Source organism: Pelodiscus sinensis, chromosome 8, assembly GCF_052426305.1.
Source record: "Pelodiscus sinensis isolate ZL-2025 chromosome 8, ASM5242630v1, whole genome shotgun sequence".
NCBI classification, from domain to species: domain Eukaryota; kingdom Metazoa; phylum Chordata; order Testudines; family Trionychidae; genus Pelodiscus; species Pelodiscus sinensis.
The window spans coordinates 3,512,458-3,530,262 of record NC_143059.1 but is presented as its reverse complement, the minus strand read 5'-3'; the positions used below and the strand labels follow the sequence as shown (position 1 = coordinate 3,530,262).

At 52.2% G+C, this 17,805-nt stretch overlaps 1 protein-coding gene and 1 long non-coding RNA gene across 4 annotated transcripts in view; both read right to left on the bottom strand.

Moving 5' to 3' along the window:
* Positions 1 to 924: 924 nt before the first annotated feature.
* LOC149523963 (uncharacterized) lies at positions 925 to 4,917 on the bottom strand. The gene is made up of 3 exons (XR_016350209.1): positions 3,334 to 4,917; positions 1,643 to 1,678; positions 925 to 1,243 (listed from the first exon to the last, which is right to left on the bottom strand). It is a non-coding gene; the product is annotated as an uncharacterized LOC149523963 (long non-coding RNA).
* A 7,457-nt stretch (positions 4,918 to 12,374) lies between these two features.
* The window catches only part of TLL2 (tolloid like 2), a 72,464-nt gene continuing 67,033 nt past the window's right edge, over positions 12,375 to 17,805 (bottom strand). For all 3 annotated transcript variants that reach the window (XM_075934523.2, XM_075934526.2, XM_089780024.1), the window contains 3 exons: positions 17,003 to 17,216; positions 15,361 to 15,611; positions 12,375 to 15,052 (listed from right to left, as the gene is read on the bottom strand). In XM_075934523.2, coding sequence (XP_075790638.1) covers positions 14,918 to 15,052; positions 15,361 to 15,611; positions 17,003 to 17,216 — 600 coding nt within the window. In that variant the 3' untranslated portion in view covers positions 12,375 to 14,917. The remainder of the gene's footprint in view (positions 15,053 to 15,360; positions 15,612 to 17,002; positions 17,217 to 17,805) is intronic.

Genomic DNA, 17,805 nt, shown 5'->3' with positions numbered 1-17,805 from the left:
CCGGCGGGTAAAACTCAAACTCTGGTTTTTCCTGCACCGCCTCTTTAAATCTGGAATCCTGTGCCCAGCTGGGGGTTGATCAGGCTGAGGCTGGAGAGCAGGAGGCTCAGAGCTCAGCCCTTCATGGAGCCGCTAGGCCCGGAGTTTTGCAGGTGCAGTAAACCCACCCCTCTGCTCAAACACCTTGTTCTGCTCGCCAGCCCTACAAGGAGCCCGGCGGCCCCTTCAAGGCCGAGCAGATAGGTGGGGGGCAGGAGCATGGGGGGGGGGGGGGCAGGTGCATTCGCTCTCACTGAGACCAGGTTTGCACTGGAGTTCTGAGTTCCTACTGCTTGAGCATTTGCTGGCTGGCATGCAAGAGATGGCTGCAGCTTCTGGCTTGGTGGAACTGGGGGAAAGTTTCCTAGCGTGGCTGGGGGGAGAGGAAGGGGGATACACTGAACCCCATGTTGCAGCCAGGGAGTCTAACCGGCTCTCAGCGGCCCGAGAAGTGATTGCTGCGCAAAGCATGGTGGAGAGACATTTCAGTTGATTTAGGACTAGAGATGTGAGAGGTTAACCAGTTACCGGTTCACCAGTAGGGGCTGGAGCAGCTCCCTGCCTGTGGCAGGCCTGCTCTCCCCTCCTCCTCTACCACCACCCCCCATGCAGGTTACACACTGGTCCCCCCAGAGTGGTGTTCTGAACAGCTGGCAGTTCCCTCTGGTGCCACGTACTCCTGGCAGGGAGAGGAGGCTTCACGTGCTCCCCTGTTCCCCGCTCTCTATTGGCCTGGGGGTGGGGATGGGGCAGCCATGGGCCAGATCAGCCGGATTGGCAGAGCTCTCTTTCCCGCCCCCGAGCGACACACCAAGGGCCTATTTTAAACTAAGGTCCTGTAGACGGTAAATTCAGAAACACGGGTCAGACCTGGGGCCGGCCAAGCCCTGGTAAAATGCTTCATTCCCACTTGCTGGGCTCTTTCCCAGGCTGGCTGTTCTGCCAAGGGCTCTAACAGGCTGTGTCACTTTTCCGTTAACTAGACCCTCTCCGGAGGAGGCAGAGCCACAGCCCACGGAGAGGAAGAGGCGGATGGGTGGACCGACATGGGAGTGCCCCGGATTTCCAGCTGCCGGACCCGGCTGAGCATTCCGCGTATGGGTAAGAAGAACACAGCCTGGGAGAAGGCAATGAATCGGGAACCAAATCTTACCGTCTCTGCGCAGGGCGGGGGTTGAGCACTTGTGCCGTTGCTCACAAGAGACTAAAAAACAAACCGAACACAAGGACGGGTGAGAGGGGAGCCACCAGGGCTTGCGCAAATCGCAGGCGGGCAGAGCCAGAATCAACGTTAGTGCCACGAGCATCCTTTTGCACTAGATCTAGGAGGGGTCAACCGGGATGATAGGAGTTACTATAGAGAACTTTCTGGGTGTCTGGCTGATGAGTCTTGCCCACATGCTCCGGGTTTAGCTGATCGCCATATTTGGGGTCGGGAAGGAATTTTCCTCCAGGGTAGATTGGCAGAGGCCCTGGAGGTTTTTTGCCTTCCTCTGTAGCAGCTAGGCCGCTAGATCTGAGATGGCACAGCCAGCGTTACGCAGGAGGACAGACTGGGTGGAGGCCACCGTTCCTTCTGGCTCTCACCCCCCGGGACACTTACCGTGATGGTGGCAGCGGTGGTGTACTGCACAGATTCCTGAGCAAGACAGAAAATGAAGTGAGTGAGTCTTCAAGAAGCAGCCAGGCTCCAGCCAGAGAGCAGCGAGTAGCTTAGGAATATCCGGGGGGCAAAGGAGGGGCAGGACCGTCTTTCGCATTCACGCAGCCCCAAAGTGCTGCACGGCTCAGCGCATGCAGGATGGGAGGCGGTTCGCCTGGCTCAGCGGCACCACGGCTCAGCGGCCATGTTTGAGGCGGGGCTCAAAGGAAAGCACGTGCTGATTGGCTCGGGAGCGTTTAAAACGGGCGGGGAACCTCAGGGCCAGACGTGGCCCCCGGCTTGCCTAGGACCAGCACCTGAGGCTCAGAGCTCCTCCCCCAACATTGGGGAGCCCACGGTGGCGCTCTAGCTCCCCTGCTGTTCCCCCACCGTCCTGAAGCACACAAAATGGACTAGCCTGGGGCCCCCGGGCTCCGGCGTGTGAGGGAGGGTTTGCAGGTTTGGGGTTTTTGCTTCTCACGTGTGTGCGGCCCCCGACCAATTTTTTTTGGTGGGTCCGCGGCCCCCGACCCACAAAAGGTTTCCCACTCTTGGCTCGTCTAACCAGCGGGGCCCTGTCGCTGGGCGGGCATAAGCCAAGAGAGACTCCAGCAGCTGCTCTGTAAAACGCAGCACAGACAAGGGTTGTGTCATCTACTGGCGCATTCCCAGCGGGCCTAGGACAAGATGCAGGAGTGCTCCAATGGGGGACCGCTCGCACGAAGGGGCCCCCAATGCGCAGCAAAAGGCAGGTGTTCTCCCCGCGGATCACAGCTCCGCCAACAGGGCCCCAGAAAAGGGCTCCTGGCCCACCAACTCAGACACCTTACCTCCCCTTCCCCTCCTCCGCTGGCTCTCCCACTCAGTGCTAATGCACCCCGCTCAGGATGCTTGCGCATCCCCAAACCGCTGCCAGGGACTGAGGTCACCGCACAACCCTCGAAACGGTCTGGCCTTTGCAACACACACGGTTACGAGCTGCCACACACAGCCCGGGAACGACAGCATGCGCGCCTTCTGACTTGCACTCAGCCCGAGCGTGCATTTCGCTCCTGAGGTTTCTTTCATCCCTCCTCTAATGGACGAAGTTCTGAGCTCGTGCCCCAACTTGCTCACAGAGCCTTGGTCTACACAAGGGAGTTATTTCAAACCAACCCCTCTTATTTCGAAATAAGAGGAGCAGGCACACTACCAAGCCGGTTATTTCAAAATCTGTCCTCCTGCTTTCCTTGGGGAATACCACTATCATCATTTTGTTAGTTCAGGCGTTATTATTTGAATGTAGTTATTTTGAAATCGTTTCTCTAGTGTAGACATGCCCGGAGAGAATCAACGCGGAATGGCAAAGCCCTGTTGGAGTCGTTTATCGGTGTGGAGACGCTCTGGGAAATTTAAACCAGATGACGGTTTTCACCAGTCTGTGCTGCTCTACGCTGGTTTGGTTAATTCCTTCTAAAAAATAAGACACCAATGCAAACTTGTAGGCACCCAGGCATGTAACCAATATGACCAGCTAACCTCTCCAGCAGTAAAATTGCCTGGACTTTGGCCAGCCCTTCCAGAATTCCTCCACGCCTTCGTCGCTCCAGGAAGCATGTTCTCAAATAATCTGTTACTTAATCAGTCGCTTTCTTTTCACCCAGCATACTTACGTTTATGTTGGCAAAAGGTGTCGTGGTGGGCGTAGCAGTCTACAAGGAAAAACAGAAAATGCAAAGGACTCAGTAGGAAGCACGTGTGGGAAGATACGAACACTTGCTCACTGCTTCTGTCTACCTGCAACCGCAGAACATGGACAGGCAGGGATACCCCCTTGTAACTGGTGGATAATCCTCAAGCAGTGCTAACTGAAGACAACCAAAATTAGGCCCTCAGATTATTGAGACACAAATCCGTAAGAACAAGCCGTGCTTAATTGGGATAGAAAGAGGTGCCAGAAGTCGTGCAACAGTGCGACTAGGAAGAAAATAGTGTTCTCCGCCCAGCGTGACCTCACACGTGCCACATGAGTGAGGTCGTGCCTGGCGTACAGGCGTGCCACAACCCCGGCACTTAAGCGCTGCGTGCAGCATTAATGGGTTTAAGGGCTTGTCTGCGACACTTACGGGTTTGTCTCCATGTTACCGTTTCACACGCTGCCACGAGGGCCGGCATCAGCAGCCTGTTTGCACTGGTGCTTCTCAGCGCTGTCACTAGCTACGTGTGGGGAGGGGGTGTGTTTTCACACCCCTGAGGGGGAAGTCACAGCGCCGTCCCTGGCCAGCATGGCCGCGCCCTTCGAGCGCGGAGAGGGCATGCAACGCGGACAGGAGAGCTCTGGCTAGGCACAGCCGTGTGCACCAGGGTGCGGTCACAGATTTTCCACGCTCTGAATTGGCAGCGCGGGCCAGACTGGCTGCCGTATCCCTCCCGTCGCCCCACCCAATCGGAGCACTTCAACGCGTGGGCTTTCAGGCCCGAGGGAGCCATCGCAATCTAAGCAGGCCTCCTGCTCATCGCAGGCTGCAGAGCCTCCACAGCCCGTAACAGCGTCCGAGCCTCTGGCTAAGTCGCCATAGCATGGTCTAAAGGGTTCACGTTGCAGAGAATCCCCCGTTTACAACGGCAAATGCTGCAGCGGAAGGTGAAAACTCCCCAGGGCATCTGTCCATCTGAAAGGGGGAAATTCCTTCCTGATCCCAAATATAATGGTCAGTTTGATCCTGAGCATGCGGAAAAGACCCTCCAGCTAGACCGCGTGGAAAAGAATTTGCTGTCGTAACCCAGAGCCACATCTAGCATCCCATCACATCACTGTCTTTAATGCATGTCTGATCACAACGCCCCTGGAAGATGGTTGTCCCTGTATAGGTGGGGAAACTGAGGCACCAAGCAATTAAGTGACTTGCCTGAGGTCACTGAGGCAGCCTGTGGCAGAGCAAGGCCTTGAACCTGGGTCTCCTGAGCCCTAACCGAGCAAGCTTAAGAACCTGGCCAATTTTTCTGAGTCACTACAGCTACTTAACCCCTTAGTGGCTGAATTGTTTCCAAGCCTGGAGGGAGAGGTACTGAACGGAGCTGTAGGCTGCCTGACATGCTGGGTGAGCCAGCCAGCCAAAGGGCAGGTCTGTGGAGGGTGGGGCTTGGCCACTATTAGCCATTCCCAGGGAGTTCTGTAAAATCCATCTCATTGCCAATGAGGGGGAGCTTGTGGTACCAGGCAGGGACCGGTAGCTGGTGAAACATACTCACCGAGTTTTTCCACCCCCGGCTGAGAAATGTCCCCCCAGTTCACAGCCCCAGCTCTGCCTTCTGAATTCCAACCCTCCGCACAGGTGACTAGCGCACATTTGCTTCCTGATTTTTACACCTCCCTCTCTGCTCTGAGGCGCAATTAATTTGTTGTGCTTCCTCTTTCTCGATGAATCACTCCGGACTTTATGGGCTTTGCAAAAGTTTCCAGGAACTCAGGGCACAGGGTCAGAATAAAGTACATGCAATTGAGCCACGTTCCCCGGGTGCATGTCTGATTGACTTACACAGGGGACCGCATGAAGTAAAGACGATCTTGCAGGGAAGGGATTAGACTGCACCTCAGGAGCCATGATCCAGTTCCTAACTCTGCCACGGACTCCTTGGTCAAGGCGCACAATCACCTTGTGCCTCGGTTTCCCCACAGTAAATGGAAGCCATTCCCATCCTGGGTCTGTATCATCTCTATGCTCTGTGGCTGTACAGAATCCAGCATAATACACGGAGTGTTTTGTTCCTACTGTAATGAGGATAAGTGGGAGAATCCTAGAACACTAGGACTGGAAGGGACCTCGAGAGGTCATCAAATCCCGTCCCCTGCCCTCATGGCAGGACCCAGCACTGTCTAGACCATCCCTGATAGACATTTATCTAACCTGCTCTTAAATATCTCCAGTGATGGAGATTCCACAACCTCCCTGGGCAATTTATTCCCGTGTTTAACCACCCTGACAGTTAGGAACTTTTTCCTAATGTCCAACCTAAACTTCCCTTGCTGCAGTTTAAGCCCATTGCTTCTTGTTCTATGCTCAGAGGCCAAGATGAACAATTTTTCTCCCTCCTCCTTGGGACACCCTTTTAGATACCTGAAAACCGCTCTCATGTCCCCTCTGAATCGTCTCTTTTCCAAACTAAACAAGCCCAATTCTTTCAGTCTGTCCTCCTAGCTCATGTTCTCTAGAGCTTTCATCATTCTTGTTGCTCTTTTCTGGACCGTCTACAGAGAAATGCTATGTTGGTGGGGAGGAAAAGGAACCGAAAGAAGGTAAAATAAATCCAGGGAGAAGCAGCTGTAGCAGGGCTGGTCACATTGAATTGGATTAAGTCCAGTTTGACACGTAAGATGTTATACTCATCCAGCTCTGTAGCAGGTAAAATACGGTTTGGTGAATGTCTTAGTCTGGGAATCCAGCTGAAACCCACTGAACGGTGGATTAGAAATGACGTGTTTTGGGATCTGATCTGCTTTGGGGCTGAGCTCCTTCTCATGCAGGGAGACGGTCCCTTTCCCTCTGTGGCATAGTGGGGGGCTGTCTGCTCTGTGACCCGGGTCCCCCTGTGCTGGGATGGGAGATTCTCACTGACTCTCCCAAATGGGGATTAACCCAGACACCCAGGCTCAGCCGCCCAGGGAGAGACAAAGGGAGGGGGGCAGAGACAAAGGGAGGGGGGTGCCTGGCTGGGGTCAGGGCTGGAAAAGAGTTTTTTAGCTTCTGTCTGTTATCATGGAGGAAGCAGCCTAAGCAGGCTGGGATTTAGGGGCCCAGGCTCCCCCATCTCAAGGGGGGCTGAGGCATCCTGCCCTGGAACCAGATTCCATCTGTGCTGTGTTGTATCCTGGAGGAGCAATAAACTCCCTGTATGCTACTGGCTGGGGGAATCTGTTCGTGCCATTTCGGGGGTGCAGGAGGCGGGGGAACCCCGACGCGCCGTCACACCCTCCTTTCCCTTCCATTTGTAAACAAGAACCCTACGTGATTCGTGGGCATTCACCCTGCAGGGCAGGAAAGCCGCTCGGGCAGATGGAACTGTGCAATCTCGAGGGCCCAATATTCATGCCTCCGATAACTCCACAGAAGTCATCCCCTACAGACATACGGCCCAGGCACTAAGCTTGGGAGAGAAACTCGAAACGCTCAGCTGCACTGTACAGGCTGAACCTCCCTCCGGACTGGTGCCGAACCAGAGACTTTGCTAAACCACGAGAGGTCTAGGTTGCCTATCAGCATTACCAACACTGCCACCGCTGACCGGTCTCTGAGAAGGCATTTGGGGTAAATTAGAGCCAAACAACAGCACAGAAGCCTGAGAGAACAGCACAGATCCCTGAGAGCCAGGCTGGAAACAAACTTTATGGGGCTGCAGAAAACGTGGCCACATCTGTGCTAAGTGGCCATCTGGCAAATTCAAATCATGCCGGACCACGGAGGTTGCCAGACCAGAGAGTGCTGGACGAGAGAGGTTCGACCCGTACTGAAACAAACACCAACTCAAGGAAGAAAAACCCGCAACAGGATGAGCGTCGCTGCTGCCTTGCCACCGCAGCTCAGCTCTGACGCGCGCAGGAAGAAAATCGCCGTCGCGCCCTTGCAGAACTAAAATGCCCCAAGTGAAAGTTGCCTCGCAACACAGCTGCTTTACCAGCTCGTTAAACTCTCCCAGCCTGCACGAGCTGGAAAATCTCTCTTAAAAAACAAACAGACGCCATGCAAGAGAATTCAGCTGTCAGGTTTCAGGCTAGGAGCCAGAGGGCAAAGAGGACTCTGTACAAACAACCAGGTGTGTGTCTGTCCTGTCCTCGCTCGCTCTCTCTCGCTTTCCGCGCCTGTGTATTCCCCCTGCCGCAGAAAGCCCCCCAGACAGAACGATTCTTACTCACCATGTTGGACACTTCCCTGCTCGTATTCATGCTGCCCTGCCCGAGTCTGAAGTTCGCACAAGGAGCGTGGTGCTCAGGTACAGATCAAGTCACCTCTCCAGGGAGGAAACATTGATGGCTTTTATCTAAGCCAGAGATAACCTGGCTGCATCCCAAAGTAGCCGATCACAGCAGTTCCTGAAACTGACTGCAGAGGCAGCTCACCTGAACAGCTGGGTCTGTGGGAATCTCCTTCCTTTCTGTCCTGCTGCTCTCTGGTCCTAGCTGTTAATTTATTAGCACCAGGCCCTTTGTCAATTCTGCCTATTTACTCGCGCCATCCCCTGCCCTTGTACTTTTAGAGTGAACAGTTTTAATTGACTGACTTGGTATCCGGCATTAACATTACGATGCATATTTGGGGTCATCCTGCTTTTTTTTATTATTGCTAAAAAGAACATGAGCCAATGCCAAAGCCAAAATCTTTACCCAAAGGCAATTTTGGGAATAGTGGACCAGTAAGCCTCACTTCCAGCGTGGCTTTCCTCTTATTATTGTAGGGTTGCTCCCAAGTTCACACCTCACCAGAAACTAAAGGGAATTTCCAATGATTGACAGAGGAAATGTGGACACAGGCCAAGGTTTTGCTTGGGCTAGGCGCACAAGGTGGGGACGATGTAAGTTATGGGCACAGGCAGTCTTTCCCTGTGATATCCCTGTGACAAGCCAACATGATTTAGAAGGGGAAGTGAAGGTAGGTATATTATATATAAACAAATGAAATAAAGGGAAGTGAATAGCACAAATATAAATCAGAAGGTAGGTTTTGTAGAAAATTGATAAGGGAAGCCAAGGGAAACAAAGAGAGATCTATGACCAGCAGAGTTAAAAGACAATAAGAAATTTATAAATGTATGAAGAACAAAAAGGATCCTGCCACATATATTGGTCCATTACTAGATGGAAATAGTCAAGCTAAGGCAGAAAATGGGGAGGGGGCGGGGAAACAAAAATAACCCTGTTCAGTAAATATTTCTATTCTGGGGAAAGAAAGATGATGATGTGGTCATATCATATGATAACACTTTTTTTCATTCTACTAATATCTTGGGAAGCTGTTAAGCAGCAATTATAAAGGTTAGACACTTGAAAATCAGCATGTTCAGATAACTTGCATCCAAGAGTTTTAAAAGAGCGGTCTCAGGAGCTGGTTGTAGTGTGAATATTGGTTTTCAGTAAGTCTTGGAATACTGCAGAAGTTCCAGAAAACTGGAAGAAAGCTAACATTGTGCCAATTTTAAAAAAAAGGGGGATATATGTGACGACCCAGGTAAATACAAATCTAGCAAACTGACATTAATCCCAGGCAAGATAATAGGATGGCTAATACCAGGACTTGGTTAATAACAAAATAAAGGGAAATGCAATTAATCCCGAACCAACATTTAAAGGGGGAAGTGAAGGTAGGTATAAACATATGAAATAAAGGGTGTTTACAGTGCATTTAGATCCTATCAGAATAACTTGATTTTAATTTACTGATTACAGCTTGGTCTGATAAAGGTAATAGTGCTGGCATAATATACTTGGATTTCTGTAAAGCACTTGACTTGATATCACACATTCTGAATTTAAAATCTAAACTGATATATATTTAACATGTCATATATTAAATAGATTTAAAACTGGCTAAGTGATAGATCCCAAATGTAACTCTAAAGGGGGAATGATCATAGCATGGAGGTGTTTCGGGAGGGGGGAAGAGACTGGTCCCGATGCTATTTAACATTTTTATCAAGGACCAAAAAAACCCCTTTAAAATCATCATTGATCAAGTTCGTAGACGACGCAAAAATTAGGGGAAGGAAAATAGTGAGGTGGATAGGTCACTCATACAGAGCAATCTGGATGGCTTGGTAAATTGGGCCCAAGGAAACAATATATATTTCAGTATGGCTAAATGTAAAGGTACGGAGAAAGTGAATAAGGAAAAGTTATTTACTTGTTCCCATAACATAGGAACTAGGGGTCACCAAATGAAATTAATAGGTAGTAGGTTTAAAACGAACCAAAGGAAGTTTTTCTTCACACAGCGCACTGTCAACCTGTGGAACTCCTTGCCAGAGGATGTTGTGCAGACCAGGATTTTAACAGGGTTCAAAAAAAGAGCTAGATAAATTCATGGAGGTTAGGTCCATCAATGGCTATTAGCCAGGCTGTGTTGGAATGGTGTTCTTAGCTTCTGTTTGTCAGAGGCTGGAAATGGATGACAGGAGAGACATCACTGGATGATTCCCGCCCTCCAGGGCACTTGGCATTGGCCTCTGTGGGCAGACAGGACACTGGTGTGGATGGACCTTTGGCCTGACCCAGTCTGGTTGTTCTTATATTTGAAAGTGCCTGAAAGAAAATCAAGGCAAATTCCCAAGTCCAGTTATTCACAATAAGACACTGGAAATTGTGGCTCTGGAGGCCAAGAGGGATCAGAGACGTGGTATCTCCACTGTGGTAGGCGAAACCATGAAACTTCCACAAAGAGCCCGTGGCTTGATGCCTAGGCTATTTGGATGATGACTGTTCGTGAGCTCGTACAATGTAACCGCTACACCGGCAGGAGTAACTGCATCAAAAAGGAAAGGAACGTTGTTGGTGTCAATCAGCCATCATGGCTGATGCTCTGATCAGAGCAGGCTCAGTAGCAGGGATCGCAAACACAGGGCAAGGGAAGGATGGGTGAGCTACATGCGCACCCTGCAATGGATCTGTGTTGAACGTGGCACCCTGGGGCTCTGAAAACTAATTCCGTCGTAAGAGATCCTCTTGGCACTGGAAATAGGGACCAAAAGCTAGGGCCCGCCGTTTGACCACTGAGAGAGCCTCATTAGCGGTCACTGCTCCGAGTGTTCACAGTCTCATCGGAGACCTCCAGGGGCAAGCGAGAGACAGCACAGCCGAACTAAAATACAGTCCTGCAATGAGCTGGCAGGTGTACCGAGGCCCTCTCCTGGCTGGACTTGGAACTGCTAGACCCTGTCTGATGGAGATCCTCTTGGCTCAGCTGATGTTTGGGAGCAGAAGAATTGGCGTTCCCCTTCCCTGCTGGTACCGAGAAGTCTGGAGAGAACATGGCACACGGCGGTTCCACAGCTTGCTGGTGGCAGCTGAGCGGAGGCATAAGGAGGAGCATTGTCGGGCGTGTGCCTTAGGAAATGGAATGGGATTGAAGGCAGCTGGCCAGCAGGAACAGGAGGAAAAACCCCTTTTTGATTGTAAGCAACAGCCGCCCGCTGGCTCCCGAACACTGCTACTCTCGGAGAGGAACCTGCTCGGTCTGTTTGGAGAGAGAAGGCACTAACTGGGAAGTGATGTTTCATGGCAGCCTTGCTTAGCCCTATGCCTGGGATGTTCTTGGCTCGGTGCTGCCATCTTTCCTGAGGAAAGGGCGGTGTGACTCGCCTTGCCTTCGGCCTGCTCGCTCCTGCCTCAGAGCTCCGCAGGGAAACGTCCTCCCCTAGACGCCGCGTCGCTCCGGCCGCCTCCATCCTGTGCGCCAGGTGTCAGTGGCTGGCTCTGGAGGCGACGCTTTTGGTAATCAGGCCTCGCCCCCACCCCTTCAAAGCGCTCAGGGACTGAACCCTTGTCTGGCTCCACTGCCGCCGCGGTTCCCAACTGCCGCCCTGTGGCCTGCTGCCGGTTCGTGGCCCATTGCTGCCGGGTCGCCACGGCGCCAGGAGCTGGGGCACGTGGCTCCTGCCGTGGCTGTTGGGAGAGGCGTGTCCTGCCCCGCCTCTCAGCCAACCAGCACCGGGGAGGGGCGGGGTCTCTTCCTGGCCGTGGAAGAACGCTTTGCTGCGTGGCGGGAGGGCCGCACGGAGCCCGGCACGGCAGCCTTAGAACAGCCGCAACTTGGGCAGCAGCGCTCAGCTGGGAGACAGCACAGGGTTAGGTGGGGGGGAGGGGCGGGGCAGGCACGGGGGAGGGGACTGTGGTGGTGGGAGGTTCTAAGAGGTGGGGGGCTGTCACTGAGGGGCACTGGGGTGTCTGGGGTGGGGAGCTGCAACTGGGGAGGACGGGGCTAATATTGGGGACTGGCACTGGGGGGAAATTCAGTGGGGCTCTGGAAACAGGAGGCTGGCATGGGGGGGGTCTGCTGATGGGGGACTCCTAAGGGGTTGGGGTCGCTGGCATGTGGGGCTCTGAGGGCAGAAGGCTGGCACTGGGCAGGTTGGGTGCAGGGACTGTGGGGTCAGTGGCTAGTGCTGGAGGGGTAGTCGAGGGGTGAGGGGCTCTAAGGATTAGTGCTGGCACTGGGGGGGGGGGGGCTCCATGGGCCAGGACTTTTGGCGGTCCACCACCATTATATTTGCATAATGAATATGCAAATGTGCAAATAAAATATTACCAGGCCGCCAAAAGTTTGTGACAGTTTTCCAGTTGGGAAAGGTTGGGAACCGCGGCACTACTGAATGTGCAAGCGGCAGAGTGGTGTGCCCGCATCTATTTCCAACGCTGAGCACAGAGGGCAGCTTCTACTTGGGGCTCCCCCCTTCACGCCCCGACTTTCAACCTGCCCTCGTGAATTCTAAAAACTAAGGAATAGACTTGGCATTCCAGTTGCGCTCTGCTTCGGAAAGGGAAGACAGTAAATCCCAGCAGGCGTGACCCACTCCCAAGGTGCGACCTCTGGTGATGAAACAATTGTGGGCAGAGCGCGCATTGTATTAGAGACTGTACCCTGACCAGAAAGCACCACCAGCCTGCACAAACAAGCCACATCCTTCAACGAATTTCCAGAGGTAATTCCAGACAAACACACTTCCCCACTGACTTGTTAAAAACTGATTTTATTTCATGAAGTTTAAAACTACACAAAGACCAAACGAGGTGTACATTTTAAAGAATCAGACTTTTTTTAAAGGAACCTTTTAGGCCTTTTAGAATTATTGACTGGAAGTCCAGTCAAGACAGAAGAGCGAGAGAGGTTTGCACGCATCCGTGGGGAAAGCAGAGTGTCAAACAGTTGCTAGTAAACTGTACCACAACATGTCTAACTGCTTGAATGCTAACAAATGTAGCAAGTCGATCAAACCACATTGCAAACGTCTGCAATGAAACAGAACGCACAGTTCAATGTCCAAGAAAAATCAGAAATGAGGCAAAAACGTGGAACAAAAATACTTTGCGTCAAAGAAAGCTTCTAAAGTAATTGTTTCTTCAACCCCCAGACTGACTTCCCACCCACCCACCAGACAGCTGCGCCGTGATCGGAGCTGCAGCCCGTCATGCAATTCAGGACTATTTTGCTCCCAGCAGAGTTTTATTATATTCCTGGCCCTGACCTCTTTCCTCACGCCCAGCGGCCACTGATATCAGTGGGCTTTTGGTTTGAATGGAAGTGTCAGGATCAAGCCCCTGATCGGAGCTCCCTTTAAACCGGTGCCAATGGACCACAGTGAAAGATCACATACTTTGCCTTAGGCCTGCAAGGCCAGGCCATAAATAAGCATCGGAGAGATACAGAGCAGGTGTAAAAAAAAAAAAACACTAAGTAATATGGTGTCAAAAGGCCTGTAGGAAAGCTGTGATCAATAATACCGTATTGTTCACACTACATTTTGTAAGGCTTAGACTACTGGTCTTTTACATGCATTTATTATTTTTATATATATATATATATATATATATATATATATATATATATATATATATAAAAAACTTTTTTTTTTCCTGTTTTCAGCAAGAAAATATTCTCATGCATTTGCTTCACCTCTGTATTCACAATACTCGGACATCTATTTCATTTAAAACCTTTTGCGGGGGTGGCATTTTGTTTATACCACTTTTGGAAACAAACCTGTCCCCCGAGAACACTTTAGTGCCCGGCCTTTCACCCCAGGGCGTGCAGACTACAACTCACGCCTCTTGAAACGGTGACTTTCTGTAGCCAAACAGTACATTGGTTATGTAAACATATTCATCATTTGATTATAAATACGTCATTAAAGCTAACATACCACAGCTTTTCGCTCGTAATGCCCACGTGTGTTAACGAAAGGCCGTGCACGGTCCACGCCGGCATGGTGCTTTATGAAAAGGCTCTGGTTCTTTTAAAGAAGTGCTAAATAGCTAGTTGAGTCTCCAAACCCGTGGTTTGATGCTGGTTCACATCAGTTTTGCATTGGTCAGCACTAGGTCTCAAACAGCTGTAAGCGAAGAGGCACAGCCAAGTTCATTGGCCCCCTCGAGGTCATGGGGCAACTTTGGTGGAAACAACAGCCAGCTGTTCACGTCCTTCTCGGCCAACAGGCTCAATGCATCCACTCGCCCGTGCCTCGGACACGTTGCTGGAGCGTTGAGATGCTCAGTATTGCTTTGTGCGACAAGTTCTCTGCCGCGGGTCACTTGGGGCGCCTGTAGGACAGGTGCCAAGCTGTTCTTACATTCTCCGACCTTGTGTTTCGAGAGAATCCAGCAAACTGCCCGGACACCAGGACACGTTAATCACCAGAACAGCCAGTGGGGGGAGGGCAGGAGAGTCCTTGGAAAGCACCCCGGGTGGAAAGAGAGAGAGAAACTCAAAGGCAGAAGTGCTGTTAGAAAGAAGCAATAATTTAGCAGAGGAGGGAGGGAAGGAAATCGGTGAATTAAAACAGTCTCGGGGCTTTAGCAAGCGAAGACGGGGTGCAGGGAGAATGTTCTGGTTTAAGTACATAGGGATTGGTAGACTGGCCCGATAACGAGCCACCTATGCAGGAAAATCCCTTCCTGACTGGCTAGTGAGCAGCAGGTGCCCACACGCCGCCAGGTTTCCACACCTTCCCGTTGAACTCGACCCGCTTAGCTCGCAGTCTCACCGCAAGCCCGTTTCACCTTCACGCACGGGAAGAAAAACCCAAACAATAAACAACAAGGCATCCGGCTCTCTGGAGTCACCGCTGGGTGGTTTTCCACGTATGGCACGGAGCCGGTGTGAGCTGGCAGGGCAGAGGGAGGCCCTCCCATTGGGCGGCTCTCCGCGTCATCCATTTAGCAGAACGGCGTCTTTAGAGAGCTATTGCGGCTGATGCTGGGTAGGAGCCACCCCACCCGGAAGGATGCACTCAACTATGATTTCATGGCGTTCAGACGGTTTTCTTCATTCAGCCCAGTGGCCAGGTGGGCGAACAGTATAAGGTTGATCCCTGGATCAGGAGAAAATTCTAGGTCCTGGGTTCGTTAGCAACAGAAGGAAGGCCAAGTTTTCAGAACAGCCTTCAGTTTTAGTTACAGAAGAACGCTGCTTTCGGCCAGGTGCCCAGGGTTTTAAAAACAACCCTGGGGAGATGTTTCGGCCCTCTGCCCGGGAACGCCTGCGAGGAACAGCCAAACTATTTTCTCATGTGCAGGGCATCCTGAAATTTGGTACTTGTGTATCGGGCATGAAAGCCTTTTTTATTGATGGTGTCGTCCGTGCGGAATCGGACCATGAGAGAATCCCCCGCCGAGTAGATTTCCTCCAGGGGCTGTGGGAGAGGAAACAAAACAAAGGTCAGTCCACATGACACACCGCCCTTCCTATTGTGAGCACAGGGGCTGAGGTCAAAGCTCTTATGCGTAGGCAGTAGGTCTGACGCGCAGGCATTAAAGCCAAACAGAACGTTGCATTCCTTTCAGCCCCGCGCGCATTTCCCTGTCGAAAGGCCGAGGCGGCATCACTAACAGGGAAAGTCAACTCCAGAGCAGCCGCTCCCGCTCTGCTCATTGCGTGGCTGGAGTCGACGCACTTTCTTCCGAGTTTTCACTGCAGAAGGGGCCCCTCTCCCCAGCTTACCCCCGAGCCACAGAAGCGTCCCAGGCGGGGGGCGGTGCTGTCGTAGCCGTCGTAGATCTCCATGTAGTCATAGCCGCAGTCGGCCTCCTCCTCTAGCTCAAAGGTCTGAAACGTTAATTCCACGCCGTAGCCGTCTTCCGCCACGATCACCCAGTCGCAGCCGGCCTGGCCCGGGTAATTGTTATCCCCAAACTGGGCGTGGGAATACAGCTCCTTCGTGCGCACGTCCGCCTTCAGGCGCCCGCCGCATTCTGGAACAAAGAGACAGCCCTCCATCCTTAGCCCCCAGCTCAGCTCCGACGAGACAGCTCTTCCCCACAGCACCACACAGGGAGAGTGGGGAGCCCCTGTAGCAAACCAATTGCCAAGGGTGGAGGTAAATTCTCCAGCCATGCGGCACCCCTACAGCAAGACCAGCTCTCCAAGAGGCTATTGCGTTCTACACCACCCACATTTGGCTCCATCGAGGGACCAGGAGGTGAAGATCTAGGGTCTCTGCCAGCCAGACCAGATCACCACCCTATTGGCCTTAAAACCTAGGGACATGTCTACACGGGGAAAACTGCCACCGCCATGATAGGGTAGAATCGTACCGGCAAAGCGATGGGGGCAGGGCCGGCTTTAGGAAGTGCGGGGCCCACTTCGAACCAAATTTTGGTTGGAAAAAAAAAAAAAAAAAAAAAACACAACCCAGCCCACAAAGAAACAACTCACAGCCCTTTTAAATCCCCAGCTACAGGGTAGAGTTCCACCTTCCAGCCAAACCCATGAGCCAACACCCCCTCCCGTGGTGCCCACACACTTCCGGGTTTAGGGCGCAGGGCCCTTTTAGGCACGGGGCCCGATTCGGGGGAATCAGGCGAATCAGCCTAACGCCGGCCCTGAATGGGGGTCACACTCCCCAGGAGGCACTTACCGTGAAACAAGAACACTTTTCCCTGGTTTGCTTCCAGTTGCTTTGAAAGTCCTGAGCTAAATCAGGGCGGGGGAGGGGGGGGGGGGAGAGCTCTTATTCCAGGATAAGAGTGTCCATACGTAGATTAGTTCTAGCTAACCTAGGCTGATGAGTCTCCCCATGTAGACAGCACCCAGGAGGCTACAGAGGCTGGAATAGGGGAGTCCCATGCTGGTAGGGGACGGCTGGCATGAATGGTATAATGCAATGTGCCCCCCCGACTCGTTGGTGCGGTCAGTATTTGCTGGTTAACGCTCACACGGGGTTATTCGTTTTTGGCGTGACTTTCTTGTGATCTGCCTAGTCTTATATGGATGGGCCCTGGCTGATCTTGGGAGTCTCTCTTGCCCTGGAAATATACACAGTAAGGAGGCCAGGTCTACACTGCTGGGGCGAGGTCGGCATAAGCTTGGCTTAAGAGTTAGGGTCATTCCTTAACACCGTCTCCACAGCGGGAGGTCGACGGGAGAGACACTCCCATCATCTTCCCTTACTCCTTGCAACAGTGAGTACTGGCGCTGATGGGGGCAACCTCAACATTCGATTTAGAGGGTCTTTACTAGACCCACTAAATCAAACCCTGGAAGATCGATCGCCAGAGCATGGATCCTCTGGTAAGTGGAGACGTGGCCCCAAAGTTGCGTCCTTCCCAGTATCATTGGAGTAGCCAGAGAAAATCCAACCCACCTGTGCTATGCTTTGCCTGGAAGCCTTTTCTTTGCACAGAAGCATCAGAGTAAAACCTGAGGAACATTTTGTTAGCAGACGCCACCACCGGGTCCGGTTTCTTGCTGCCACAGAAGCGGCCAAGGATGGGCGACTTGCCGTTGGGGCCATCGTACATTTCCAAGTGGTCGTAGGCGCACTCCTGGTGCTGCTCAATCTCAAACTCGCTGAACGTCTACGAGGCAAGCACCGACAGCGGCAATTAGCCCTCTCGGGGGCCAGGCAGAAACGGACCCTTCTCTGACAGCATTTAACACACGGCACGGCGCAAAGCAGGGGAAAGCAGGAAAAGTATCGTCAAGATTGCTTGGTGTTTCCCTCCTCTGGAGGTGCCCAGTCAGACACACGCAAGAGCAGAGTTACTGCCTGTTCTGGAAAGTGCATAAACAAAGAATGCCTGCTTGCGTGGATGAATGAGGACATAGGGCTGTGGGTAAGTCTGCTGGCATTTGAGGCCCAAGTTATAGGTTCTATTTCCTCCCCTACAAATACATTCAACGGGACCATAAGGTTGCAAAGTCAGGCACTGAAAACGTAGGAAATGCCTAAGTTAAGACTGCCCCGTCCCATGTGCATACGCATCATGATGCCGTCTAGAAATACAAGATCACATTCTCCCCCCCCCCCCCCCCAGTGGTCTTGCGTCATTCAGGGCATGGTATTTATTCAGTATTTCTCGTTCCCCCCTCGTTCAGTGTATGGGGCCTTTCACACGCCACCCCGCACTGAAGACAGAAGTATGGCTTTCTTCCGAGGGGTTGCCT